Here is a 27,583-nt window from a genome sequence, read left to right on the forward strand (position 1 = left end):
GTTGACTAACATCTGGATGTCGTCGAACAGGAAGAGGCTGTAACCGTCCCATTGGCCAGCGGGAGGCGTCCAGGTGAGGAGGAGGTCCCCAGAGGAGGAGGAGGAGGAGGACGGAGAGAGGGAGAGGAGGGACGCTGCCGCTGGAGCTGGAGACAGGATGGACATGATGAGGAAAAGAAAAGACAAAAAAGAAAAGTAAGGAAAAGAAAAAAGACAAAAAAGAAAAAGAAAAGAAAAAGAAAAAGACAAAAAAGGAACAGAAAAGAAAAAGACCAAAAAGAAAAGAAAAAGACAAAAAAGAAAAGAAAAAGAAGACAAAATAGAAAAAGACAAAAAAGGAAAAGAAGAGAAAAAAGAAAAGAAAAAAAAGACAAAAAGAAAAGTATAGAAAAGAAAAAGAAAAGTAAATAAAAAGACAAAAAAGAAAAAGAAAATAAAAAAAGAAAAGTAAAGAAAAAGACAAAAAAGAAAAGAAAAAGAAAAGAAGACAAAATAGAAAAAGACAAAAGAGGAAAAGGGAAAAGAAAAGAAAAACAAAAAAAGAAGAGAAAACGAAAATATAAAAAAGAAAAGTAAAGAAAAGAAAAAGACAAAACAGAAAAAGAAAAGAAAAGAAAAAGACAAAAAAGAAAAAGAAGACAAAATAGAAAAAGACAAAAAAGAAAAAGAGAAAAAACTAAAGAAAAAGAAGACAAAAAGAAAAGTAAAGTAAAGAAAAGACAAAAAAGAAAAGTAAAGAGAAGAAAAGAAAAAGACAAAAAAGAAAAAGAAAAGGAAAAAAGAAAAGGAAAGAAAAAGACAAAAAAGAAAAGAGAAAGAAGACAAAATAGAAAAAGACAAAAAAGGAAAAGAGAAAAGAAAAGAAAAACAAAAAAAGAAGAGAAAACGAAAAGATAAAAAAGAAAAGTAAAGAAAAGAAAAAGACAAAACAGAAGAAGAAAAGAAAAGTAAAGAAAAAGACAAAAAAGAAAAAGAAGACAAAATAGAAAAAGACAAAAAAGAAAAATAAATGAACAGACGACTCACCTGTTCTGACGGTGCTCTCTGATTGGTTCGTCAGCTCGCCGCTCCTGGTCGTCACGGTGACGTGATAGGTGTAGCCGGGGGTCAGCTGATCGAAGGCAGCCTCTGTGACGTTTGGAGGAAGCGATGTCGTCTCCCGGCGGCTCCCGTCATTGGTCGAGAGGACGGCGACGACGAGCTCGTCCAGGTCGCCCATCGGCCGTTGCCATGACAACGACAAGCTGGTGCTGTTGCCAAAGTCTGTGATGACGTCGGTCACGGCGGCGGGAACTAAAATGAAACAAAGAGACGGAGGTGAAAACTCTTCTTTCTTTCTTTCTTTCTCTTTCTTTATTTCTTTCTTTCTTTCTTCCATCCCTCTCTCTATTTCTTCCACCCCTCTCTCTCTCTCTCTCTTTGGTTCTTTCTTCTATCTCTCTCACTCTTTCTTTCTTTCTATATTTCTCTCTCTATCTTTCTTTCTTTCTTTCTATCTTTCGCTATCTCTCTTTCTTTCTTTCTTCCATCTCTCTCTTTCTTCCACCCCTCTCTCTCTTTCTTTCTGTCTTTCTCCATCCCTCTTTCTTTCTTTCTTTCTTTCTTTCTTTCTTTCTTTCTTCTCTCTCTCTCTTTCACCTCTCTCTCTTTCTTTCGTTCTTTCTTCTATCTCTATGTCTCTCTTTCTTTCTTTCTTCTATCTCTCTCTCTTTCTTTCACCTCTCCCTCTCTCTCTTTCTTTCTTTTGTTCTTTCTTCTGTCTCTCTCTTTCTTTCACCTCTTTCTCTCTCTTTCTTTCTTCTATCCCTCTCTCTTTCTTTCACCTCTCTCTCTCTTTCTTTCTTTCTTTCTTTCTTCTATCTCTCTCTTTCTTTCACCTCTCTCTCTCTCTTTCTTTCTTTCTTCTATCCCTCTCTCTTTCTTTCTTTTCTCTCTCTCTCTCTTTCTTTCTTTCGTTCTTTCTTCTATCTATACATAGTATGGACTGATAATAAAAGTTTGGTTTTAAAAATCAAAAATCTTTCTTCTATCTCTCTTCCATCCTTCCATCTCCCTCTCTCTCTCTGTTCACACCTGTCCGGGCCTCGATCGTCCTGCTGTTCTGCAGGTTTCCCGCCTCCGTCACCACGGTAACGTTGTACAGTCGCCCCGGCGTCAGGGCGACGAGCTCGTGCTGCGTCGTCGTGCTTTCCAACGTCTCGGTCCGGAGCAGAGCTGCAGAAACAGGAGGGGGAGGAGCTTAGACAGGAAGTCACATGACTCGAAGCTGCTCGTTCATTGGACAGAAACTTTAGTTCATGTAACTGAATAAAATCAAAGCACAAACTGTTGGTTTTTTTGTATCATTAGATTTCTTTTACTGTTTTTATGTGTAATATTGTGAAGTTTTTTTGTTTGTTTAGTTTCCGTTCGTAGCAGAGTTAGCTTAGCTTAGTTTAGCTAGCATTAACCACTGATACAAAAACCCACGGCTTGTTCTATAAATTATTAAAAATTAGATTGGTTTGGTGTTTATTTGTCACAAAACCAAAATAATTAGCGCAAAACAGCATAATAAGCAGCAGCATCAACTCTTTATCTACTTATTTACTGCTAAAATGTATTAATTTTTCTTTTGTATGTTTCATTCATTGACCAAATAAAACAATTTAATCACAAAATCTCAAATCTTTAATGAAAAAGAGCAGAATGTAGAATAATTCTGCAGGCTAACGCAGTGTGTTGTTAAACTGTATTAGATATATGAAATTGTACTAGTTTTGTGCTGTTTTGTTTGTCGTGTTTTATGTGTTTTAAAAGCTCGGTTAGCGACACTGCTGACTAGCGATAAGGGCAGTGATGGTGTGTGGTGTTGGTTCATACTTGTTGCTACTCAAATAAACATTAGAATAATCAATAGAAGCGTGAACTGATTATTGATGAAGCAGCAGAAGTTGGTACGGACCGTGAGGAGGTTCCCACAGCTGCAGCCTGAAGCGTTGCGTCCTGCCGGGGCCGGCCTGCCAGGAAACTCCCAGGCTGCTGCAGGTCCTGGAGCTCAGCGCTAGGCCGCTCACCGCCGACGGCCCTACAGCAACACAACACACAAACACACACAGTCAGAGAAGGTCAGAGGTCATAATAAACACAACAACACATTAATACATAATATGGTCTGGAGTCGTTGGAGGTAAACGTATAGCGACTGCTGCTCGACACTGCAAAAATCTTACCAAGAATATTTGTCTTATTTCTAGTGAAAATGTCTAATTTCTAGTCAAAACTAAATTCTTTCCACTTAAAATAAGACTCATCATCTAAAAAAATTAACTTGTTTTTAGATCATTTTCATTTGTTTCAAACACATGTTCACTTGAAATAAGTAGAAAAATCTGCCAGTGAAAGCAGGTTTTTTGTGCTTGTAATAAGAAATAATAACTTGCTCCACTATCAGATTTTTCTACTTATTTCAAGTGAAAATCTGCTTGAAAGAAGTAAAAAAAGTGTCTAAAAACAAGCTACTTCTTAATGTGATTAGTCTTATTTTAAGTAGAATTAGATTTGTTTTGACTGGAAATAAGACAAATATTCTTGGTAAGATTTTGAGTTTTTGCAGTGTAGAGCAGAAGTCTCTACGTTTACCTGCAACAATCTAATTCTACTTAAAATAAGACTTGTCACATTAAAAAGTAGCTTGTTTTTAGACACTTTTTTACTTATTTCAAGAATATTTTCACTTGAAATAAGTAGAAAAATCTGATAGTGGAGCAAGTTTTCATTTCTTATTACAAGCACAAAAAAAACTTGCTTTGACTGGCAGATTCTTATACTTATTTCAAGTGAAAATTTGTTTGAAACAAATGAAAATTATCTAAAAACAAGTTCATTTTAAGATGATGAGTCTTATTTAATGTGCAAAGAGTTTAGTTTTGACTAGAAATGAGGCATTTTGACAAGATATAAGACAAATATTCTTGGAAGGATTTTGAGTTTTTGCAGTGTAGGCTACAACAGCATCAGACGGATGTTTCTGAACGTCATCTTCTCTGGTGATGGAAACCAGCTTCATGTGTGTGTGTGTGCAGTGTACTATGTGTGTGTTTCCAGAGCTAAAACAGGTCAAGACCGTGACCTATAGCTGAGCACGCCGGCTCCATGGAAACGCTGCTCGGTGGGACGGCTCCCTCAGACTGATTTATCTGTTTTGAGCGCCATGTTCAGTGGGACAGCAGGAAGGTTTCAGCAGGAAAAGGATCCATCTCCTCAAATCTGTGGCCTTGTCATCAAAGTGTGAGCCACTGTGGGAGGCCTGTTCACACAACACAACACACACACTAAAAACACACTAAAAACACACACAACCATCCGCCTGCCTGTTGCCTCCCCACCGCTCCTCTCTCTGACCCGGTGAAGAAGTGTTTGTGTTTGTGCTGCTGCTGCTTCACACTGAGCTGCAACAATATTATCAGACTGCGACATCTCATCTCTACACACATCTCTACCACAGGTCTCAGCTTCTTTAAAACTCCCATAATAATGCTTTTTGTTATTATTATTCATAGTAATTATGATTTAAATAACTGAATTTTCAGCTTCTTTTACCAACTAATTTTGATTTTATTGCTCATTTTGTATCAGGTTCAGCATCTCGTACTTTAATTTTACTTTAATTGGTCGTAATACAACTGATTAAATCTCCATTGTGTCTTTTACAGGTCATGTGATACAACTGGAGTTACAAATCCATACAGTATAAAGGTAGATGTTTGTGTTAAAGCTCCTTCAAAATAAAGGTAGATGTTTGTATTAAAGCTCCTTCAAAATAAAGGTAGATGTTTGTGTTAAAGCTCCATACAGTATAAAGGTAGATGTTTGTGTTAAAGCTCCATACAGTATAAAGGTAGATGTTTGTGTTAAAGCTCCTTCAAAATAAAGGTAGATGTTTGTATTAAAGCTCCATACAGTATAAAGGTAGATGTTTGTATTAAAGCTCCATACGGTATAAAGGTAGATGTTTGTGTTAAAGCTCCATACAGTATAAAGGTAGATGTCCATGTGTAGTGTGATTATAAAGCAGCTCTAGGTTCTATATTAATACTGTGAAAGTATCAAAGCCTCAGTCCACAGAGAAATGCACACAGCCTGTATTCAGAAACTGAGCCTTAAAACCAGCCGTCAGGACTTCCTGTCACTTTGTGATGTCACAACTAAGCCCCGCCCCCTCACCACCATCCAACAACTTCACAGGATTTAGTTTCTCTGAGTGTTTTATTCTGAAATCTGCTCTGTTTTTTTGGATCACATAAACATAACTAATTAAAACAATAAAGATAAATTCATTATTATCGCAGATGTTTCCCCAAACTATTATTCAACATAATGTGTCTGGAGTCTTTGGCCTTGTTCTGCTGCCCCCCCAGGGGGCCAAACAGTCAATTAGTTGAACCTGCAAACACCTTTTGAAGTCCAGCAGGTAAAAATAAACCAAGAGGTCGTGTGAGCTCTGAAGGTCAGTGAACGCACCGCGGCCCTGGTTCCTCCAGAGATAAGAAACAAACCACAAACACACCACGAGAAGAAGTTGTTTCTGCTGCGTTGCTGAGAAGGTTACAGTCGGGAGTCGCCTGGGTGCAGTAACACCCTGTTTCCTCCGAGTACAACACACACACACACACACATATACACACATATATACACACACACATACACACACACACGTACACACACCCTCACGCCCTTTTCCCACTGCTTCCCACAGAACAAAGGAACAATGGAGGCAGGAAATGGCTGAACCCTGAGCTCTGCCCACGATGGAAATACACACTGAGGGTCCAACTTCTGTTCTGGACGCCGGCCACTGTCGACAACACACACACACACACACACACACACATAAACACACACAGACACACACAGACACACACACTTGAATGTACTTTTGCTGCTCTATCATTGGCTCTCAGCAGGGCAGTAGGTTCCTGTAGCTAATCACAGAGCTACAGAGAGGGGAAGCTACACGACATTAACTCTGAGACACAAAGAGTCGACACAACACAACATGGAGGTCGTGTCGTGTTCTTTCACTTCACATGACAACGACGGGTCAGAGGAGATGGAAACAAACAATAGAAACAAACTGAACACGACCGCCGATATAAAGTGAAGAGAGAGCAGCAGGTAACATGGCGGCTCGTCACAGGTATCGCAGGTGTGTGAAGGTGTGTGAAGGTGTGTGAAGGTGTGTGACCTGCATGTAACAACTCACACATTCAGATGCTGCACAACAAGGTGCTAATGAGTAAACACGTGTACAGTATGTGTGCAGCAAATTAACACTGTGGCTGATTAAAGTGGAGGAAACTCGTTAAATTAGTGGATCAATAGAAAATTAAACAGCAGCTGTTTAATCAACACATTAAACAAAACACTGCAAATGTTTGGTGGTAAATTAAATTCAAATAAAACTACGACCACATTCTGACTTTTCACCAACTAAAATGATTTTTCGCTTCACTCACAGTCATAGTTAAAGTCGACTTTCATTTAATTGATTAGATTAATCCATTAATCATATGCTCTGAACAGGGTTATTAAAGTTAACTAAAACTAAGACTAGGAGTGAAAAAATAATTTAGTAAACTGAAATAAAAATAAAAAAGTCAATTTTGCCAAAAACGAAAACTAAATCAAAAGTAAAACTAAGGTAACCTAAAGTAGAGTTAGATAACATCAGCTTAGTTTTAGTTTAGACTAAGACTAAATAAAAACTAAACTGATTCATCACTTGTTGAACGCACTAAAACTAAACTAAAATCAAAAAAGTAAACTGAAGAACTAAATAAAAACTAATGAAAATTTTAAAACTACAACAACTTTGGCTCTGTATAATAATAACATAATAAAAACCGTATAAGTACAGGAGTTTACAAAACACAAAAGCTATGAGATGGATGTTAAATATCCATCAGCCGCCGCCACCGCCCACTGACTTCACTTCACTGTAACTGACTGTAACTCAGGTGTGTGACTAATAACATTGTTAATGGCCGCGGTCCACGTCCATGTTGTTGTACTGAATGTTCTGGCTGCGTCTCACGGCGACATGGAGCCGAGCCATCAATAATGTTATTGGTTACACCTGATGAACTGATCGTCCAGTAAAATTAGAAAGAAGGAAATGACTCACTCGCTGCAGCTCCGAGCTCAATGTGGGTTTCATTATACTGCCTGTACTTTCAAATAAAATGACGTTTTGTTTTGAAGTGATAGTTCAACATTTTTGTCAAATTGTCCCATTGCCATAATCCCTATAGTCATAGCAGTAGGTTTGTTACCTTTAATTGCCGGTGCAATCTATTTTTAGAACGGCGGAGCAGAGCCGTGAGCTGCTCAGAGCTACGCTACGGAGGCTCATTATGGGATTTCTTGGTTTCCCTCATCAAACTCATCAAATACACAATCCAACAACTCCACAACGCTCTGGTGGACAAGTTGTGAGCTGCACATTCACCACGCTATGAGATAATAACACAACGTTACCACACAGAGTTGTTTTAGAGGGAAATTCATGCAAAACCGCTGATGCACGTTGCCTTCAGGGACAGTTTTTCAGCAAACAGTCTCTGAATTTCCCTCTAAAACAACTCTGTGTGGTAACGTTGTGTTATTATCTCATAGTGTGGTGAATGTGCAGCTCACAACTTGTCCACCAGAGCGTTGTGGAGTTGTTGGATTGTGTATTTGATGAGTTTGATGAGGGAAACCGAGAAATCCCATGAGCCTCCGTAGCGTAGCTCTGAGCAGCTCACGGCTCTGCTCCGCCGTTCTAAAAACAGCTTGCACCGACAATTAAAGGTAACGAACCTACTGCTATGACTATAGGGATTATGGCAACGGGCCAATTTGCCAAAATGTTGAACTATCCCTTTAAAAATTAAACATATTGATTCAAGTACAACACTTGGATCAATGTATTATGTTGTGCTGTTGTGCAGTCAGTACCGTCATCATAAACTCCTCCTAATGAACACTAACCGTGAAATTTAGAGGAAGCTCGAGCTCAAAATCCAAGATGGCCGCTCAGGACTTACTGGTGTGCACGGTGACGTTCGCCGCCTCCCCGTCCTCCTGGGATCGAACCTGCAGCAGGTGCGCGGTCCCCGGCTCCAGGTGAGTCAGCTCACAGGTGAAAACGTCCCCTACTACACCTTTATTCTCTCCGTCCTCGACTCCCAGCTGATTGGTTCCCAGAGAATTAACTCCGCCCACCTCCTCTTTCTCTCCTCCTCCTCGCTTCCTGCTTTCGATCTCATTCGTCTCCAACTCCTCTTCTCCTTTTGTTCTTCTACTTCTTGTTCTCCTGCACTCGGCGCCGTCGGCCCCAGAGTCCAGCGAGGCGACGGTGAAGGAGCAGTTCTGTCCCGGCGTGTGGACGGTCAGAGCGACGGCGTCCAGACTGGACACCGGGTCGGAGAGGGAGATGTTACATGATGACGACGTGACGGACGGCTCCTCTGCTCCGCCCACATCCTGACAGGAGAGGAGACAAGACGACATCATCAGTGACATAGATATATATATATATAAGAAGACTATATGACTCACCCCCCGCTGCTGCCCAATGACAAAGCGTAGCCAGTACGGCGGCCATCTTGGTAAGGTCAACTCTCTCCCTCAGAGCATTAAGCCTATGCTGCATATTCTGCTATAACGACCAGAACTTGCTCAGTTTTGTCCGATTTTCAAAACGGTTTGATTTTTTATGAACTTCTATGCAGTTATGATGCAGCATATTTAGAATCACGGATCAGTTTAATCATGTACTTTTTTTTTTGTAAAAGTAACATTATAGTGACATTATGCAAATAGTTAAAGTAATAGCTACATAATGATTTATTTTTCACAGAGTTATGAATCGTTTTTTTAGTGAAGATGACTGGATCACCTATCAGTCAGAGCAAGTTGCCCGTTCAAATATGGCCGACTGTGAGCTACGCCTGCTTGTAGTCCGATCCACCCCCTTGATCAGTGAGATCAACGAGAATGACATCAAACAGCACAGAGGCATCATGGGAGACAAAGACTGCTATTGGTCCACAGAGATGGACAGAGTACTCCACCCCAGTACTTGAATAAGAGTACAAATACTACTGGTCAAAATTCACTTTGAAAATGTACTTTAAGTAAGAGTAAGAGTAAATTTCTTATTTTTCACATCAATGAATTACTATATTTTTTCTAAATGGATTTAAGGAGCTTTTAAAGGGACAACGAGGAGTTTGTATTTGGTTATAAAAAAGTCTCATATTAATGTGGATGAATCTACGTTACCCACACTTGTTAATGGGCCCATTTTAGATAAATATATGGTTTTGTCTCTATGGTTATTTTGTTATTATTAGTGGTGGTTTCTTTAATTTCGGTTTCGTGGCGAGTCATGAGAATAACGCCGCCGAATCTCCGTTTATGGTGGGAACTACGACGGTATGTGATCGTCTTCCAACCTCTGACTTTAATTCTTGATGAATGAAAACATGAGTCTGTCTTGCACCGGTCAAAGAATTTCACGGTGCGGAGACTAATAAATGTAGTGGGAAAACACTTCGCTTTTCCAAAACTCCTCGTTGTCCCTTTAACTCTTGTTAGTGAGAATGAACTCTTTGAAAGCAGCTGCACTGATGTGCTACTTTTAGGGGTTAGGGTTTCCTTCTTTGACAAACACAGCTTGTGTCCAATAGGATTTTAGAGAAAAAAAAAGAGCAGACCTGAAAGTAACGAGTACTTTTCAGCCTTCCTAGAATTTAACTCGAGTAAAAGTAAAAATATTTGTCTTGGAAATGTATTCAAGTAAGAGTAATAAGTACCAAAGAAATCTAATACTCAAGTAAAGTACAAATCCTCTGAATATGTACTTAACTACAGTACTCAAGTAGATTTACTGTCCACCTCTGTTGGTCCAATCAAAGTGTCTCCACCAGTATTGATGGCTCTACTTCCTGTCTCCGTTAACCGACGCCTCTACTTCTACAAACTGAGTTGTGTCTTTGGTGAAAACATCGTTAACTCATATCTGACAGTTGTTTAGACCTGCAGCGGTTTGATTGACAGGAGCTTCGGCCTCGGCTCCGCGTGAAGACAGAAAAACAAACCAGCAGGAGGTGAAACCAGCAGGAGAACCAGGTCTGAGTCTGAGTCTGGGTGGAGCTGCTCTTTGATCCCATTGTTCTTCTGGAAACGTTTTTTTTTTTTTTTTCTGAGGATCAAGAAACACTGAGCTCCACGTCGGTGACCGGTTACCAAGAATAGCCACAAGTTTCCTTTCATATCTGATTTATCACTTTCTAAACATTTAGATGAAAGCACTGAATCAAATATATTATCTCTACGTGAAGGTTTAAATGACTTCACTTAAAGCTCCAGATTTTATTCATCTTTTTCTGTCTTTTATTTTGAAATATTGATCCATGAGAAGATGTAAAAACCATCTCAGTGTCGTTTTCCATCTCCTCCTCCCCAATAAAATAAAATAAACAGAGCAGATTTCAGAATAAAACACTCAGAGAAACCAAAATCCTGCAAAGTTGTTGGATGGTGGGTTCAGGTGGTGAGTGGGCGGGGCTTAGTTGTGACATCACAAAGTGACAGGAAGTCCTGACGGCTGGTTTTTGAATACAGGCTGTGTGCATTTCTCTGTGGACTGAGACTTTGATACTTTCACAGTATTAATATAGAACCTAGAGCTGCTTTATAATCACACTACACATGGACATCTACCTTTATACTGTATGGAGCTTTAACACAAACATCTACCTTTATACTGTAGCTCGAATCTAAATTCCATCTAATTATCTGAATAATATTGATGAGTTCTTCAGCTGCTGCTATTTAAAGACGTGGAAACTCAGTGTTTCTGCTTTTTCTTTTTTTTTTTTTATCACTTTTCAGGTTTCCACGGTTCGGCTGACCTTTGACCTCGTGCATGTCTTGGCGATAACACGGTGACAGCTCCAGTTGTTCCGAGGTCTCTAATCTTTTAAATACTGGGCAGCGGGACAGAAAATAAAATAATTTGTCACTGATAATGAAGTTCAGTGAGTTCAGAGACAACGATGCTGCAGGGACAGAGATAAACAGACAGGAAGAGGAGGAAGTGACAGCCGAGGAAAATGAAACTGTATAAATATTAGTGTAACATGCAGCACCGAGGAACGATCACACCTCTAATTATCCAACAATCACAACCTCATTTAAGTCCTTTATAATGTGGAAACTCAGTGGCTTAGCAACAAAACCTCCAGTTATATCACACAACGATTCAACTGTTAAATGTTGAATGATGTTTTGAGGTTTTACTGGAACTTTTATTGTGTCATTGTTTGTGTTTTGGTCGTATTTTATTTCAACGAGATTTGCATTTTGGGCTTTTACTGTTGAGTTTTATGTGTTTTAAATGGACGGACGTTAAAAAAAATCAACTTTGACTTTAGTGTAAATGTGATATTATGCACATGTTGTAACATCAGACATTAAGAATCATAATTAAGATCAATTAATCTGATGTTATAACATGGTTTTCTTTCTTATTCACAGTTAAAAGGATAAAATGATTTACATGTCTAATATTAGGAACAAAAATAAATCATATAAAACTTCTAATCTAAACATCTATTTATTATAGATTTATTTATTGTATGCTTATATTTTCTTTTGTATATATCGTTAAGATGGGGGGAGGGGGAGGGGCAAATTTGGGGGGTTTATTCTTATAGTTTTTAACTTAACTTATCTTTTTCTCCTATTTTAAGTTGTTGTATTGTATTACTCTGCTATAATATTCTTTACCTTTGTACACTGGAGCGCTGTGACAAATGAATTTCCTGCAAGGGATTAATAAAGTATATTCTATTCTATTCTATATATATATCTATATCTAATTTAATTTCACACAATGTTTGATCGTCCATATCTGAATCACAGTGGTAGCAATGTTGCGTTAGCTTCACATATCATCTCCACTGAAATAATAAGTACAGAGACAAATTTGAAAATCATTTCTTAAAATTTCAGGACATGAATACAAATTAATATATTCACTTGTTGCAGGACGGACACTTTTCGATTCTCAGAGTAAAACTACAACTGTTTCATAAAGACATTTTAGTTTATCTAGACAAGAAGAATGCAAGAAATATTTTTACTTATAAAAGTATATGATGCACTGAAAGATTTACCTTTGAACATCAGACATGAAACAAATACATTACAGAGCTGCAGTGATTTCATAATCAGTTCACTGTTTTAACCATTTCTCAAACCAAAATCTTGAACCTTTTGTTGGTTTGAACTTCTTTTTTTTCTCAGATCTGATTGTGAACTAGTTTTTCTTTGATCTGTTGGATCAAACGAGACGAGAACATGGCGTCCAGCTCCGGGAAGATCATAGTGAGCACCTTTCACCTTTCACCACTTCCTGACATTGTATAAAAATACAATGTGCAAATTAACTCAACTCTGGAAACAACTTGTTCTCAGCTGCAGCAGCTCTGGTCACGTTTCCTTCACGTGCAGCGTTTTAACATCGAAACAGCTGAAATTATCACAGTTTTGCACAGAACAAACACCAGAAAGTTGACATATTATCTTAAATATTGGTCGTTAAGTTAATTTCCTGTGTGTGTAATACAAAGAAGCGGTGATGTGATGTGATGGGACTGACCTGCAGCAGCAGCAGCAGCACCGAGCTGAACCACAGGGTCCAGACACAACTATGAACTTTACATTTCAGCATTTTCCTTCAGATCCTCAGACGGAGCAGACTGCACCATACTCCTGAGGCTGAGGTAGAAGACGAGAGGCTCAGAGTCCTGTGAGACCTGTGAGGGGGAAAAATATCCTTCTCTGTGATCTTCAAACCCAGAATAAATCCTCCTTCTGGAAAAACTTTACTTGAAAAGAAGGAGAAAAAGGAAAACGTTGGGTTCACTGTCCTGTGTGAGAGTCTGGAAACGGGATTTATTCCTTATCGGACCAGAAGAGTTTGCTTTGCTCCGCAGTTATTCCAGATATTCGGTGTCTTGTGCCGGTCGGTGTCTCGTGTCCATCGTCTGCTCAGAGCTCTCAGACTTCAAACTCAGAGTTTCCTCTCTTTTCTCTGCAGGACTCTGCCCCTCTCTGTCCCTCTCTCTCTTCCTGCCTGTCTCTCTTTCTCTCTCTCTGTGGGTCGGACTCTATAGTGTTGAGGTTGGGAGTCACTAACGGACTTCCTCAATCAAGCCAACAGCTCTGTGAGTCACTGCAGAGACACGACTACAAACTACAAACCCAGGCTGCAGGACAGAGGCTATAAATAGACCCGAGGCTCCACCAGCAGCAGCAGCTCTACAGTAGCCTACTACACCTGTCTACACCTGTCTGCAGGTAGTAGATGTTAAAAATAGAGACCATCAGTGTTTCAAGTTTGAAGTGTGTTGAAGTTTTGTCTGTGATGAGGCTCCATCAGCTGTAAATTTAGGTTCTGGATCCAAATCAAAACGCTTCTGTTCTGATGGTTCTGAGAAAAAAACTCAGTAAAACGTCGCAGCATCCAACATGATAATCTCAGAGCCAGAAATAAAATATTCTATTGGTCAAACAATAAGTTTATTGGGGTTTTTTCCTTTGGCTACAGATTCTCGAGTGTGAGGAAATATTGTTTTTCTCACATCGTCCCATAAATATCCTAAACTTGAACAAATTACACTGCAAAAACTCAAAATCTTACCAAGAATATTTGTCTTATTTCTAGTCAAAACGTCATTTCTAGTCAAAACAAATCTCATTATACCTAAAATAAGACTCATCACATTAAAAAGTAGCTTGTTTTTAGACACTTAACTTATTTCAAACATATTTTCACTTGAAATACTGTAAGTAGAAAAATCTGATAGTGGAGCAAGTTTTTCTTTCTTATTACAAGCACGACTTGCTTTCACTGGTGGATTTTTCTACTTATTTCAAGTGAAAATTTGTTTGAAACAAATGAACATGATCTAAAAACAGCTTAAATTTCAGATGATGAGTCTTATTTTAAGTGGAAAGAGATTAGTTTTGACTAGAAATGAGACATTTTGACAAGATATAAGACAAATATTCTTGGAAGGATTTTGAGTTTTTGCAGTGTAAAACAAAAAAACTGGCAAATTAATATCATCATGTAAAAATATAATGTATATGTGTCACTTTTAATGTAAATATAAACATGTTTTTATTGTTGTTAGGTCAGGTTTTTCTATTCTATTCTATTTCCTATATTCTATTTTATTTTATATTTAAATCTAATTGCAGTATGTATCTATCTGTCTGTTGCTGTGACTGACGTTGAGTTTGCATTTGACCCACAGACGGTTCGACTCTGCAGCAGCTTCACATGTTAAAGGCCAAACTGCTTTTGTTTCAGTTGGTCTGAGTTACATTTAGTCATCCACACCTTTTTCCTTCCTTCCTGCTCCCTCCTCTTTCCCCCTCATTCTCTCTCTCCGTCTGTCTGACTCTCTCACTCTCTCTTTATATGACACATGCTGCTGTGGTTTCTAGGAACAACAGCTGCTTCAGGCTTAATGTCACTTTCACTATAGCACCGGGTCCAAATTACAACAAAAAAAACCCATCAAACATATTATTATCAGTCAGTTTTTTATGTCCAGTGTTTTTATATGTACATTTGACAGTCAACAGTTTATTATGTAGATAAAGTAGATAAAGAGGTTACAGCACGACTCAGTGGCTAATGTTCCAGACTATTACAACATTCAAGTTGATTAGTAATACAAAAAAAACAACGTACCATACCATACGTACACTTCATGGTTAGCATCAGGTGTACTCTGAGCTGTAATGCCCACACAGGAGGAGGTTAAAGGGACACCGACATTTTTTTAGTTCAGTTGTGTGTGGTCGTTTTGTTTTTCATAATTCTATAACTTCCACTTGCACATTCACCTGAATTATTTTTAATCTTTAAAACGTTTGAACACTTTTAACTGTAATATGAATGCATTATCTCCACTGCACATTTATATTAATACACACATGTATATGATTAAGAATTGTATTTATTCATAAAACATTAAAATCTGGTGCAAGCTAGCAAGCTAGTATCGGTTCAATATCTTGCTAATAATAAGCAAATGTTAACTCATTAGAAAACAAATAACTTTGGTAGAGCATTAATTATAGGTTAATCTCCATGACGGAAATCGTTCTAGCCAGTTAGATATATATATAATCTCTTTCACAAACCTTTTCTCTCACTTACACACTGCAAAACCTCAAAATCTTACCAAGAATATTTGTCTTATTTCTAGTCAAAATAAATCTAATTATACCTAAAATAAGACTCATCACATTTAAAAAGTAGCTTGTTTTTAGACACTTTTTACTTTTTTCAAGCAAATTTTCCATTTTGAATAAGTAGAAAAATCTGACAGTGGAGCAAGTTTTTCTTTCTTATTACAAGCACAAAAAACCTGCTTTCACGGGAAGATTTTTCTACTTATTTCAATTGAAAATTAGTTTGAAACAAGTGAAAACTGTCTAAAAACAAGTTAATTATGAGGTGGTGAGTCTTATTTTAAGTGGAAAGAGATTAGTTTTGACTAAAATTGAGACATTTTGACGAGAAATAAGACAAATATTCTTGGAAAGATTTAGTTTTTACAGTGCACTTCCAAAAAGATAAAAATAAAATAAAATAATTTCACAATTCATAAAAAGGTGTTATTTCACCTAAGAGACCTGTAAAAATAAGTGTCGTCCACTAAAATGAACATAAAAACTCAATTAATCTCCATAAATATTGGTGGAAAACAAAATCTAACTGTTAATAAAATCGGGAAACTGCATGACCGTCTGAAAACTGAAAATGTCTGGTGTCCCTTTAATCTCCATCAACAGTCAACAACAATAAAGTACAGGACATCAACCACCACCTACTGTACATGTACACAATACTACGTCAGAGGCAGTGTGTGTTGTTGTACCCGCTGCTGCAGTGGGCAAATGGAGGCTGGGATCAACTCACCTTCACTTCAGTCACTTCAAAACAGGACAATTACATCAACTGTATATATAAATACTGCGGATATATCAGATATACTATGCATTAGATTTTAATTTAAACCATTGTTAAATAAAGGGATAGTAACATTTTTTTTTAAGTGTGGTTGTATGATCTACAAATAGCTCCCAAGTACTTTGATTGCAGTAGAAGACTCTCTGCACTCCTCCCGTTAGCAACGCCAGCCCATAATCGCCCTGCCCAGAGATTTACAACATACATTGTTGTGAACAGACCCAAAGAAACGGCCTATTTTCACAGCCTAAAAGAGGTTTTACGTGAAAAAAAATACACAGTTCCATTGTTCGCTATAATAAAATTTTTTCCAGCCCTTCAAAGTGCAGGAAAAACACAGTTTATATTTGGACCTAACCAGGTAAAACCTCTTTTAGGCCACGAAAATAGGCCATTTCTTTGGGTCCATTCACAACAATGTATGTTGTAAATCTCTGGGCAGGGCTATTATGGGCTGGCGTTGCTAACGGGAGGAGTGCAGAGAGTCTTCTACTGCAATTAAAGTACTTAGGGGCTATTTGTAGATCATACAACCCCACATTAAAAAAAATGCTACTATCCCTTTAAAGTTTTGAATGTGACGGGATTTGAATTGACTCAAGTGAACGGTGGTTTGTTGATGGTCCCAGGAGGCATGTTGGACGTGTAGACAAAAAACAGACGCAGGTCCAAAGTCCCTTGATTGTATCACAAGTAAAAGATATATAAATAAAAATATATTGGTACATATAGAAAAAGAAGAGTCTTCAAAGTTTCTCTTTCTCGTTTATTGTCCATCGTCGTCGTCAAACCGCCGCGCGACACCGACGCTTTCCCAGTTTTAGCAGCAAATGTCTCCGTGTTTTGTGGTCCGTGGATTGAAATGTAACTGCCCACATCAGTTTTAATAGCACTTTAACATGTACTGAACAATGTTGTCCCATTCACACAGAGCAGATTAGATGTGTATGTATGTTTGTTAATCTTTTTCATTACTGGCGTCGTTGTAGAAACCTCACATCTCTAAAACAAGTCAACAATCCAGGAACTGGAAAATGAGCTTTTTGGGGGGTTTTTTTAACTGTGGATGTGAGTTAATTGGGAAACATTGGGATTTTTTTTACTGTAAATATGTAATGTTGATTTTGTGGCAAATTTAGCCAATACTGCTTCATCAAAAATAAGTCAAACTTTCTTTTCTGGCTCCAATAAAAGAAACCGATTCGTTATTTCCAGTCCAGCTTCTGCTGCATTGATCATTTAGAGATAATGAGGTTTGTACCCTCTCAATCGTTAGCTTTCATACTACAGTAGTTGACAAATGGCCGATAGCTGCTAAACACATCAAAAACATGTAAAAACAGTATAAAAATAAAGTTATTATTACTTTGATACACCAAAAAATAACTCACTCACTAGATAACATAATTTACAACATCACACTGATGAGATGATTGCACCATTCTGACTTAAATCATTTCACATTTTTGGTATAAAGTAAGATTTCACACAACAAGGGGAATTGTCAATGCAACAAACAAGATTAAATACTAAGTGTTGTAAACTCTGAGACCAAGCAGCACGATTCGTTTTGAAAATATTTCTTGTGTCAGGAATCATTTGGCCCTCGAGATATTTCAGCTTTATTCGTTTTAAGTTTGGATTAATAAATTCTGACGGAAAGTGCCATGCTACTCTTGAGCTATATTTTCTATTTTTATAGTAATAATATTTTTTTCTTATTGGTATTTTTCTTAAAAGTTCTAACAAGATGGTGGGGCATTGTGTCCATGTTGTCAGATAACTCGGTTTCCATTCACAATAGCTACAAAAACGTTATCTAGCAAAGATAAAAACACTTTGTCAGCATTCAAAAACGACTGTTCCCATAATTCCCAGTACTGCTATCAAACTCGTATTTTGGACCTACCGATTGAACAATGTAAAAAATAACTGTTGTAACAAACTGGTGTTGTTTTATTGGTTTTGTTTAATCGATTTAATTGCATTAGCATAGCATGTTAGCAATAGCCTTAGATTAGTGTTCATTTATTAACATAACATCATATCAAACTACTAATGCTAGAATGAGCCTTTATTGGATGGCTGTAGCTACTACATGAACTAGCTTAGCAGAAGGTTTTTTATATCATGACATTGGTTTGTTAGCTTTTAGCATGTAGCATGTTTTATGGCTGGAGGTAGTTCCTTTTGTGACCTTAGCTCTCTGTAAGTTACCAGGCCACCAACATAATGTGCATAATTATGTCTATAGTGCTGTCTAATGAAGTGGGTGCCTCGATAATGTCAGTTTGTTAGCAGGCTAGGCTAATAGCTCACCTCATCTACACTGTGGGAAACGTTTGAGGTTAGCTGAGCTTTGGGAGTTTTGTTATCACATATTTGTTGTCTTTTGTTACTGCTCTGGTTTGTTTCAGGTCTTGTTTTGAATCTGAATCCAGCAGTTTCTATTTTTGGTATCAAACTACAAGCAAGTAAGATGAGCTTTTTCCTTGTATTTTGTTTCTCTTTGGGAAAAAAGACAAATTATGACCTCCTGGTTGTGATGACGATCACAGCAGCAAGGCTTCAATTGGAAATTTCAATGTTTATGGAAAGCATGTAGGCATATTGGATTGAAAGCACCCTATTTATTCTCTTTTTTTATTATTAGTAGTAGTAGTTTTCTGTCTAGTAAGGTGTCTCGTTGCACTGAATGTTAAAATGACTGAATAGATAGGCTATAAAGTGCTAAAACGTAATGTTTCTGTTAGGGTCTGTAAAAGATGAAATGTAATGTAATGTAATGTGATCAAATTACAGACTAACACGCGGTGTGCTGAGGTCACAAACAGGAAGAGGCTGGAAGGGTTGGTTTAACAGTGGTACAGTAGCTTAACCAAAGGTGCAACCAGCTAACAGTCATTTTCCAGTAGCCTTTCACAAACAGTAAGAACACCATGTTAAAAAATAATTTTAAAATCCTACAGTATAAGACACAGAAACACAACAGTGTTATTGAACAATGTACCATCAATTTTCAGTCAGACTACTTCTACGTACGTCTCCAATGACAGAAAAGAGGTAATAATAGGACAGTCTGGTTAGTTAGTTTAAAAACGACACAATCTGACAGTCAGTTAAGAGAAGTGAAGTGGCCAGGTCTCTCAAGTCCGATGTGAAGAGCCGTTCGCCGACAAAACATGAAGTAGTAACAGCAGAAGAAAGATTAGAAGAAGTAGAAGAGTGGATACATTCCATTCCCAGAAATTAACCTGTCCTCTTTCCTTCAATAGGCTCCGCCCACAACTGTCCTCATTGGTTGTCCATCAAACTCAACGAACCTCCTCCAAGAATCGCCCCAATCCTCAGAGAAATCCCCCCAAAATCTCAGAGACCACGATACAGTACCTGCCAGGATTTGCTATGTCAGCTAGTCAACGCACTTCAAGGGTTTAAAGCAGACGTCTCGTGCAGCGGACGGTGAACACTCATTGGCCGGTTTCTGCGGAGAGCCGGGCCTCGTACAGGCTCAGGGCGTGATGGACGAACTCGTACTGCTCGCCCGTCTGGATCATGCCACCTCTGTATGAACAAAAAGAGAAGATAAAATGTAAAAACTCAAAATCCTTCCAAGAATATTTGTCTTATATCTCGTCAAAATGTCTCATTTCTAGTCAAAACTAAACTCTTTCCGCTTAAAATAAGATTCATCATCTAAAAATGAACTTGTTTTTAGATAATTTTCATTTGTTTCAAACAAATTTTCACTTGAAATAATTAGAAAAATCTGCCAGTGAAAGCAAGTTTTTTTTGTGCTTGTAATAAGAAATAAAAACTTGCTCCACTATCAGATTTTTCTACTTATTTCAAGTGAAAATCTGCTTGAAATAAGTAAAAAGTGTCTAAAAACAAGCTACTTTTTAATGTGATGAGTCTTATTTTAAGTATAATGAGATTTGTTTTGACTAGAAATGACATTTTGACTAGAAATAAGACAAATATTCTTGGTAAGATTTTGAGTTTTTGCAGTGTACTGTAATAATGAAATGACACTTTACATCCATACATTGGATTAGCATCTGATTTTACACTCAACACTGTGGGGACATGTGGTGACTAATACGAGGTCCCCACAACACACAAATACATGGAAGTGTGTGTGTGTTTGTTTGTTTATAGACAATATGGGGACTTAACAACTGTCTGTATATTGTGAGGACATATGAGGACAAAAATACGGTGCCCAGAAAACAAAGCTAATAAACATACATTTGCCAGGTAAAAACTGTCTGTTTACACTCTGACAATGAGGAAGTTTACATGCAAATGATATTCTGGTGAAGGTCACGTTCTGAATAAGGTGTAAAAAGTTCGCAATTGGTGAAAACCGCTGCAAAAACTGCAGTTAGATGATTCGGTTGGATTAAGGTGTGAACATGTCTCGTGTCTTACTATGATTATTGCTCACTCTATATGTGAGCTTATTCCAACCGATTGTGGATGTAAACAAAGTCACTAGGTGCGTTTCCATCACCCCTGGAAATGCGTAAAACCTAAATATCGCAAATAAAAACTAGTAGTCGAAACGCCTACATATTGAAAAACCTCTCAAATATCGCCAAAATATTTTTACGCTTTCATGAGGTGGTTCTAAGAATGTATTCAAATGTATTGCAAAAGTGTAATGGAAACACTTTTTTCGCATTTACACGTCACTCCAGGTCTGATAAGATATGATCCCGTAGGTAATTTTTTCTGTTTCCCTTTGCTTTCCCTTCCTCTCCCGTCTGTTTTGAGTCTTCTCGTCCCATGTACCGTTTTCATTCAACTCAGTCTGATAACTCAGGCGGTGTCACACAATAAAATGTCCGTGTGAATAACCAAACAATAGTTCCTTCTGTTACAGTCCCCACTCCCCAGACTACTACGAGAATTACGGCTCATTCGCAAAACACCTTTCAATGCTAACACCTGCAAATAGGAATTGTGCTTTTTCGAATTTTTTTAGAAATATCACTTTTATTTTGCGAAACCAGCTACCATGAGGATAAATCTGTCTGTGTTACCTGTCGGCTCTGAGCTGGCAGGTGATGCTCAGCACATCCACCACTCCCTCCAGCTGCAGCTGTCGACAGCCGATCGTCGTAGCAATGAAACAGCCTGTCCGACCAATCCCGGCGCTGCAGGGGTGATCAATAAAGTTATTTCAAACATTATTTTATCTGGAGCAGAAACAGCTGCACTGCGAAAACTCTAAATCTTACCAAGAATATTTGACTAATTTCCAGTCAAAATAAATCTCATTCTACTTAAAATAAGACTCATCACATTAAAAAGTAGCTTGTTTTTAGACACTTTTTACTTCTTTCAAGCAGATTTTCACTTGAAATAAGTAGAAAAATCTGATAGTGGAGCAAGTTTTTCTTCCTTATTACAAGCACAAAACAACTGCTTTCACTGGCAGATTTTTCTATTCATTTTAAGTGAAAATTTGTTTGAAACAAGTGAAAATGATCTGAAAACAAGTTAATTTTTAGGTGATGAGTCTTATTTTAAGTGAAAAGAGTTTAGTTTTGACTAGAAATGAGACATTTTGACAAGAAATAAGACAAATATTCTTGGAAAGATTTTGAGTTTTTGCAGTGTGTTTCCCCGACGCTGCTGTTTGTAGCTACCTGCAGTGGACGACAACCGGTCCCATGGCGACGGCGGCTCGTCGGTCCGTCTCCACGTCGGTCATCAGCTGCAGCAGCGGCATCGCGGAGTCGGGGGTTTTATGGTCTGGCCACGACGTGTACCAGTAGTGCTGCAGGACGCGCGTTTGATTCCCACACTGCAACACAGAATCCCCATTCTGATTGATTGATTGATCATATTTATTTCAAACCAAACAAAAATTATACCTCACATACAACATAACAAGAACACAAGGTCACTCTCCAAACCCCCTCCCCCCCACAGTCATCACATTAGTTTACATCATTTATCTCCTCCTCCCTGCTATACATTTCAAACACTCCTTTTCTAAATTTACTTTTAAAATGAGTAACACTTTTGCTGAGTTTAATTTCTACATCTAAGCTATTCCATATAGAATAACCCCTCCGACAGAAATACACATACTTTTAAGGGTCGATCTTACACTTTGCTGTTGCAATTGACCTATGGCTAAGCCACGCCCCCAAACGCGATGAGCCAATTGACAGTGCGCATAGCTAGCCCATACATACACTCGGACATTCTCTGCTTCCACGTCCATTGAAATGCATTGCAGTTAGTCAGTTTTCATTCGTTTTTATATGTTTTTTCTTGACATTCATTTTAAGTTTAAAATGGTCAAACGGTGTGCATGGGGTACATGCAACTCCGACACTAGGTATCCCGAGAGGCTGGGGGCCACGGGGTGGATTTCTTTTTACTTTTTCCCAAGCCACATCTCAACCGAGAGAAGTGTCTGCTCTGGATAAAGTTATGCAGTAGACCACAACACCAACTAAACGTGGACAAACTTAACAAGGATGTCTACATCTGTTCTAAGTTAAGCCAACAACGTATTTGAGGCAACATATTGTCAGAGATGTTTAGATGTTAGCCAGCATCACAACTAAGCATAAAGTCCGCTAGCTTAATGCTAACGTATAATGCAAAACTCCATAGACAGGCTAACAGAAGTTAGCCCGTCGCTATCGGCGTTTCGCGGCAAACGGCAGCCATAGCAGTAAAGCTAAGTGAAGTTTTGGTGACTTCGAGATGATATTTAATCTTTCTGTCTCCAAAAACCACCAATTGCCTCCTACTGTGACAGCTGCCATAGCAACGGTCACCGAATGTTGACTGTTTGTCCGAGTGAGTGGAGGGGGCGGGGCTTAACCAGAGGTCAATTTGAGTTTTCCTCTCAAGTCATATCTTTTACAACCTTCCCTCTCAGAATCCCCATCTTTTAAATAAATAAATGGCTCCCTCCCTCTCTGCACGGGAACGCCAGAGATAGGAAGTGTGTTGTTCAGGGTGTGTACCTTGAGTGTGAGGCTGCGAGTGGTGTAGTGTTCACTTTCTCTGACGCTGTTCACCAACACCTCGATCTTGCCGTAGATCCCTCTCTTCTCCGGCCAGTAGAGAACACACTTCTACAAACACAGAGGGGAAATGTCAGTTAAAGAAAAGACTCGCAGCATTTAAAGGGATAGTTCAACATTTTGGCAAATTGGCCCCATTGCCATAATCCCTATAGTCATAGCAGTAGGTTCGTTACCTTTAATTGTCGGTGCAAGCTATTTTTAGAACGGCGGAGCAGAGCCGTGAGCTGCTCAGAGCTACGCTACGGAGGCTCATCATGGGATTTCTTGGTTTCCCTCATCAAACTCAACAAATACACAATCCAACAACTCCACAACGCTCTGGTGGACAAGTTGTGACCTGCACATTCACCACGCTATGAGATAATAACACAACGTTACCACACAGAGTTGTTTTAGAGGGAAATACAGAGACTGCTTGATGAAAAACTGTCCCTGAAGGCAACGTGCATCAGCGGTTTTCCATGAATTTCCCTCTAAAACAACTCTGTGTGGTAACGTTGTGTTATTATCTCATAGCGTGGTGAATGTGCAGGTCACAACTTGTCCACCAGAGCGTTGTGGAGTTGTTGGATTGTGTATTTGATGAGTTTGATGAGGGAAACCAAGAAATCCCATAATCAGCCTCCGTAGCGTAGCTCTGAGCAGCTCACAGCTCTGCTCCGCCGTTCTAAAAACAACTTGCACCGACAATTAAAGGTAACAAACCTACTGCTATGACTATAGGGATTATGGCAATGGAGCAATTTGCCAAAATGTTGAACTATCCCTTTAAGTCTCCCTGGGGAAAAATCAGTGGATGTTGAAGTTTGTTAATTAACAGTTTTCCCACTTGACCACAACATGAATTTCTGTTTCTGTCTCAACAACTTGAATCTAACGAGCTGCTACTTGATCACTTTCTCCAAAGTTTCAACAGATTCTTCTATCTTCTTCTGAAGCATCTTGTCTTATACGTAATAAAACATAGCTATTGCGATCTGTAGACATAATAAAACACTTTCCACAAATTAGCAAACAAGATATGAGACTTGTAAAATAAACGGTGACCTTATTTTCCTTTTTTTTATATACAAAATGAAGATGTGCATCAGACACAGACTCTTTGTTCTTCACTTCACCTCGTTCTTCTCCTTCAGCTTGGTGATCATGACGATGACCGGCGCCTCCTCCTGCCACGCCATCTGCCAGAAGTCGTTCACCGTGTTCACCATGGGACCCTGCGTGGCGATGAACGCCTTCTCGTCGCCTAGGTAACCCTGTGGGGCGGGAGCCAATCACACGATAGCATCAACAATCAGGGGGTTTACATTACATACCATTTACATACCATTGATGTAGTCTTTGTCTGGTTAAAAACATTTCTCTTTTCACGTGCTTATAGCTGAGCTCTTTTAAGAACTTAAAACTTTATCTATTTTCTTTTATTTGCTCCTGATTTTAACTCTGTTTTTAGTGTTTTGTTTGTTCTTATTCTGTTTTATGCTTCTTTTTTTAATGTTTTGTCTTTATGTAAAGCACATTGAGTTGCCTTGGTATGATTAGAGCTATATAAATAAAGATGCCTTGCCTTGCCTTTGTCAACAGAGATGTTTATAACTGTTTTTTGATGTATAAGATGTTTGTATTCTGCCTTTTTGGTAATGAAACTAAACTTAATCAAGGAGATTTGTTTTAATTTGTTGCCGTGGCTGCGTCTTCTCCTCTCAGTCCATTGTTTTCATTCTTTGTTTTCATATTGTCTGCAGTCTGGACATATTTACTGTGTCCAGTCATTTGCATTAAAGTAGTTCCTACAGGAAGTTATATATGACAGTTTTGGTCATAGTTCGATCATCGGCTCCATATTTCATCATAGTATTTCAGTTTTAATCCCTGCCACGTGATAAATCCTCTGTCTGACCTTGGACGAGCTAAAATTGGTGCGTGAACAGTAGGTTGAAGTATTTAAACACAGCTTCTCTCATGCCCCCCCTCCCCCGACGGTTTTCGACTGTTTCGGCCCCGAGCTTCCTGACAGGAAGACGCTCTATTGTGTCGGAGTCTGAGAGCGACATTAGTGACTTCTGCAGCAGCGGTTTGACTTTCACTGTGTTTGTGCTGATGAGGAAGCCAGAAGAAAAAAAAACCTTGTTGGCATTCCAGATATGTGATGTGATAAAGTCAGTGTGTGTTGGATGTTTGTTCTCAGGTTTGGAGCAGATCGAACAAACAACTGTCGTCATTATTCACTGCAAAAACTCAAAATCTTTCCAAGAATATTTGTCTTATTTCTTGTCAAAATGTCTCAATTTTAGTCAAAACTACATGTAATCTCTTTCCACTTAAAATAAGACTCATCACCTAAAAATGTACTTGTTTTTAGATCATTTTCACTTATTTCAAACTAATTTTCAATTTAAATGAGTAGAAAAATCTGCCAGTGAAAGAAGGTTTTTGTGCTTGTAATAAGAAAGAAAGACTTGCTCCACTATCAGATTTTTCTACTTATTTAAAGTGGAAAATTTGCTTGAAAAAAGTAAAAAGTGTCTAAAAACAAGCTACTTTTTAAATGTCATGAGTCTTATTTTAAGTATAATTAGATTTATTTTGACTAGAAATGACATTTTGACTAGAAATAAGACAAATATTCTTGGTAAGATTTTGAATTTTTGCAGTGTTTACTGCATGAAAAGTGCAGAAAGATAAATAGGTCTGTGAAAACCAGGACACAGGAGGGTCGAGCTGCACGAAGTTCAACATGATGATGTAGGTGAACCTGCACTACAAAAACTCAGATATCTTACCAAGAATATTTGTTTTATTTCTAGTCAAAATGTCATTTCTAGTCAAAACAAAAAATTTCATTCTACTTAAAATAAGACTCATCATATTAAAAAAGTTGCTTGTTTTTAGACACTTTTTACTTCTTTCAAGCAGATTTTCTTTCTTATTACAAGCACAAAAAAACCTGCTTTCACTGGCAGATTTTTCTATTTATTTCAAGTGAAAATTAGTTTGAAACAAGTGAAAATGATCTAAAAACAAGTTCATTTTTAGGTGATGAGTCTTATTTTAAGTGGAAAGAGATTAGTTTTGACTAGAAATGAGACATTTTGACAAGAAAAAGGACAAATATTCTTGGAAAGATTTTGAGTTTTTGCAGTGTGTAATTACCCACCCGTATGTAATTGGCGTTGATGTAGGAGCTCAGCGGGTCGTTGCAGCTCTTGGACTTCAGGATCACCCTGGAGTGAGGATCTAGGACACACGGCGAGGAGACGAGGGTTCAGGATACAAGGGAGGGAGCAGAGAGAGGGAAAAGGAAAGGAGGCAGGAGACAGAGAAGGCCACAGAGAGTTAGATACGACATCCACATTCATCCTGTTTACTCCGAGAGAGAGTAGGAAAATAATATCCAGGGAGCTGCACCTCACACGGTGATTATTAACTAAAAATAAAAATCACCGTGTGACCAGGAAGTACCAGGTGGAAGCTCTGGCATGCCAATTAAAACCAAGGTGAATTGCTGGGTGCAGTAAATTCGGTGAGTTCTGAGCCAAGGACACTGGAGATTTAAAAAAGAAGAAAAAAAGTGGTCTGACTAAAAAACGTGAGGCCAAGAAAGCTACTGGAGGAGTTATTATTATTATTGTACGCACCACGTCTGTCCTGATCCAAACGGCCGTCAGTGGCATTGTGCCAGATGAATCAGGAGACACAGACTCCGTTTCAGACTCAGTTTCAATCTTATTGCAGTCGGAGATGCAATGACAACTAACTAGTTGTTCTTAGTTACAACATTATTTTATTCATAGTTTGTGATGAAGACAGTCAATGAAGACACGTGGCTAACTATAGGATTCATATAATAGGATATGATTAATAACACACTCACTAACTAACTAACTATTGCCAAATTTGTTTTTTGAAGGACAAGAACCAGGCTGACATCCTTACTCTGCTGGCAAGTGAGTTCGACGAATGGGATAATGAGCATCACTCTGAGGAGCAAAACAAATATTTTCTTTATTGGTGCAGTTTATGACATTAACTTTTTTTTTTTTGATGAATCCTTGGGTGAAAACAGACCTGAGGAATCAGCTGCAAGGAGAACACCTGGCTGCCTGCCTGAGAATCTCCATCAACGGACCTGACCCCAAGGACTTTCCTTACGATAAGGCCTTACACTATTTTTTTCGGAAGCCCCGAAAAATTCATTGCCCTAACAAAGGGTGCAAAGTCTGCAGGCAGTAGGAAACACATGGTTAAGTGTAGGGAGTAAAACTGATGGCAGTCTAAATGTTCTGAATAAGTTTTCAGATTCAAGTTCAAGATTTTTGGAGCTCTTTGTTCAGTGGATCAGATGTTTGATGAAGCTCTGTGTCTGTCTACCACCACTACTGTTTTCTGTTTATTTGTTACTTTTGTAAAATATTGTAGTATAGTTTCAAGTAAA

General features: G+C 38.4%; 3 protein-coding genes across 5 annotated transcripts in view; 1 reads left to right on the top strand and 2 right to left on the bottom strand.

Annotated features, from left to right (window-relative positions):
- ptprb (protein tyrosine phosphatase receptor type b) overlaps positions 1-13,186 on the bottom strand; it is a 61,349-nt gene extending 48,163 nt beyond the window's left edge. For both annotated transcript variants that reach the window (XR_015035152.1, XM_085769992.1), the window contains exons 1-6: positions 12,695-13,186; positions 8,070-8,508; positions 2,945-3,067; positions 2,074-2,214; positions 1,027-1,293; positions 1-146 (exon numbers count right to left, since the gene is read on the bottom strand). The exon at positions 1-146 is cut by the window's left edge and continues 133 nt beyond it. Coding sequence is in view for 1 of the 2 variants with exons in the window: in XM_085769992.1 (XP_085626118.1) it covers positions 1-146; positions 1,027-1,293; positions 2,074-2,214; positions 2,945-3,067; positions 8,070-8,508; positions 12,695-12,766 (1,188 nt within the window). In the remaining variant the exon portion in view is untranslated. The remainder of the gene's footprint in view (positions 147-1,026; positions 1,294-2,073; positions 2,215-2,944; positions 3,068-8,069; positions 8,509-12,694) is intronic.
- Positions 1-27,583, top strand: part of LOC146962289 (histone H2B) — a 200,559-nt gene that overhangs the window by 172,523 nt on the left and 453 nt on the right. The window contains exon 2 of one of the 2 annotated variants that reach the window (XM_085770025.1): positions 13,268-13,283. The exons of the other annotated variant lie outside the window; for it this stretch is intronic. The gene's annotated coding sequence lies outside the window, so the exon portion shown is untranslated. Of the gene's footprint in view, positions 1-13,267; positions 13,284-27,583 lie in introns of those variants that run through there. 2 annotated transcript variants of the gene reach the window in all.
- The window catches only part of ptprr (protein tyrosine phosphatase receptor type R), a 45,138-nt gene continuing 36,435 nt past the window's right edge, over positions 18,881-27,583 (bottom strand). The window contains exons 11-16 of the mRNA XM_085770029.1: positions 26,306-26,385; positions 24,267-24,404; positions 23,086-23,196; positions 21,745-21,902; positions 21,136-21,249; positions 18,881-19,651 (exon numbers count right to left, since the gene is read on the bottom strand). Of these exons, the coding sequence (XP_085626155.1) occupies positions 19,558-19,651; positions 21,136-21,249; positions 21,745-21,902; positions 23,086-23,196; positions 24,267-24,404; positions 26,306-26,385 (695 nt within the window). The 3' untranslated portion in view covers positions 18,881-19,557. The remainder of the gene's footprint in view (positions 19,652-21,135; positions 21,250-21,744; positions 21,903-23,085; positions 23,197-24,266; positions 24,405-26,305; positions 26,386-27,583) is intronic.

The sequence above is a fragment of the Trachurus japonicus genome, chromosome 23 (assembly GCF_045865225.1).
Source record: "Trachurus japonicus isolate A0001 chromosome 23, Traja_1.0".
NCBI lineage: Eukaryota > Metazoa > Chordata > Actinopteri > Carangiformes > Carangidae > Trachurus > Trachurus japonicus.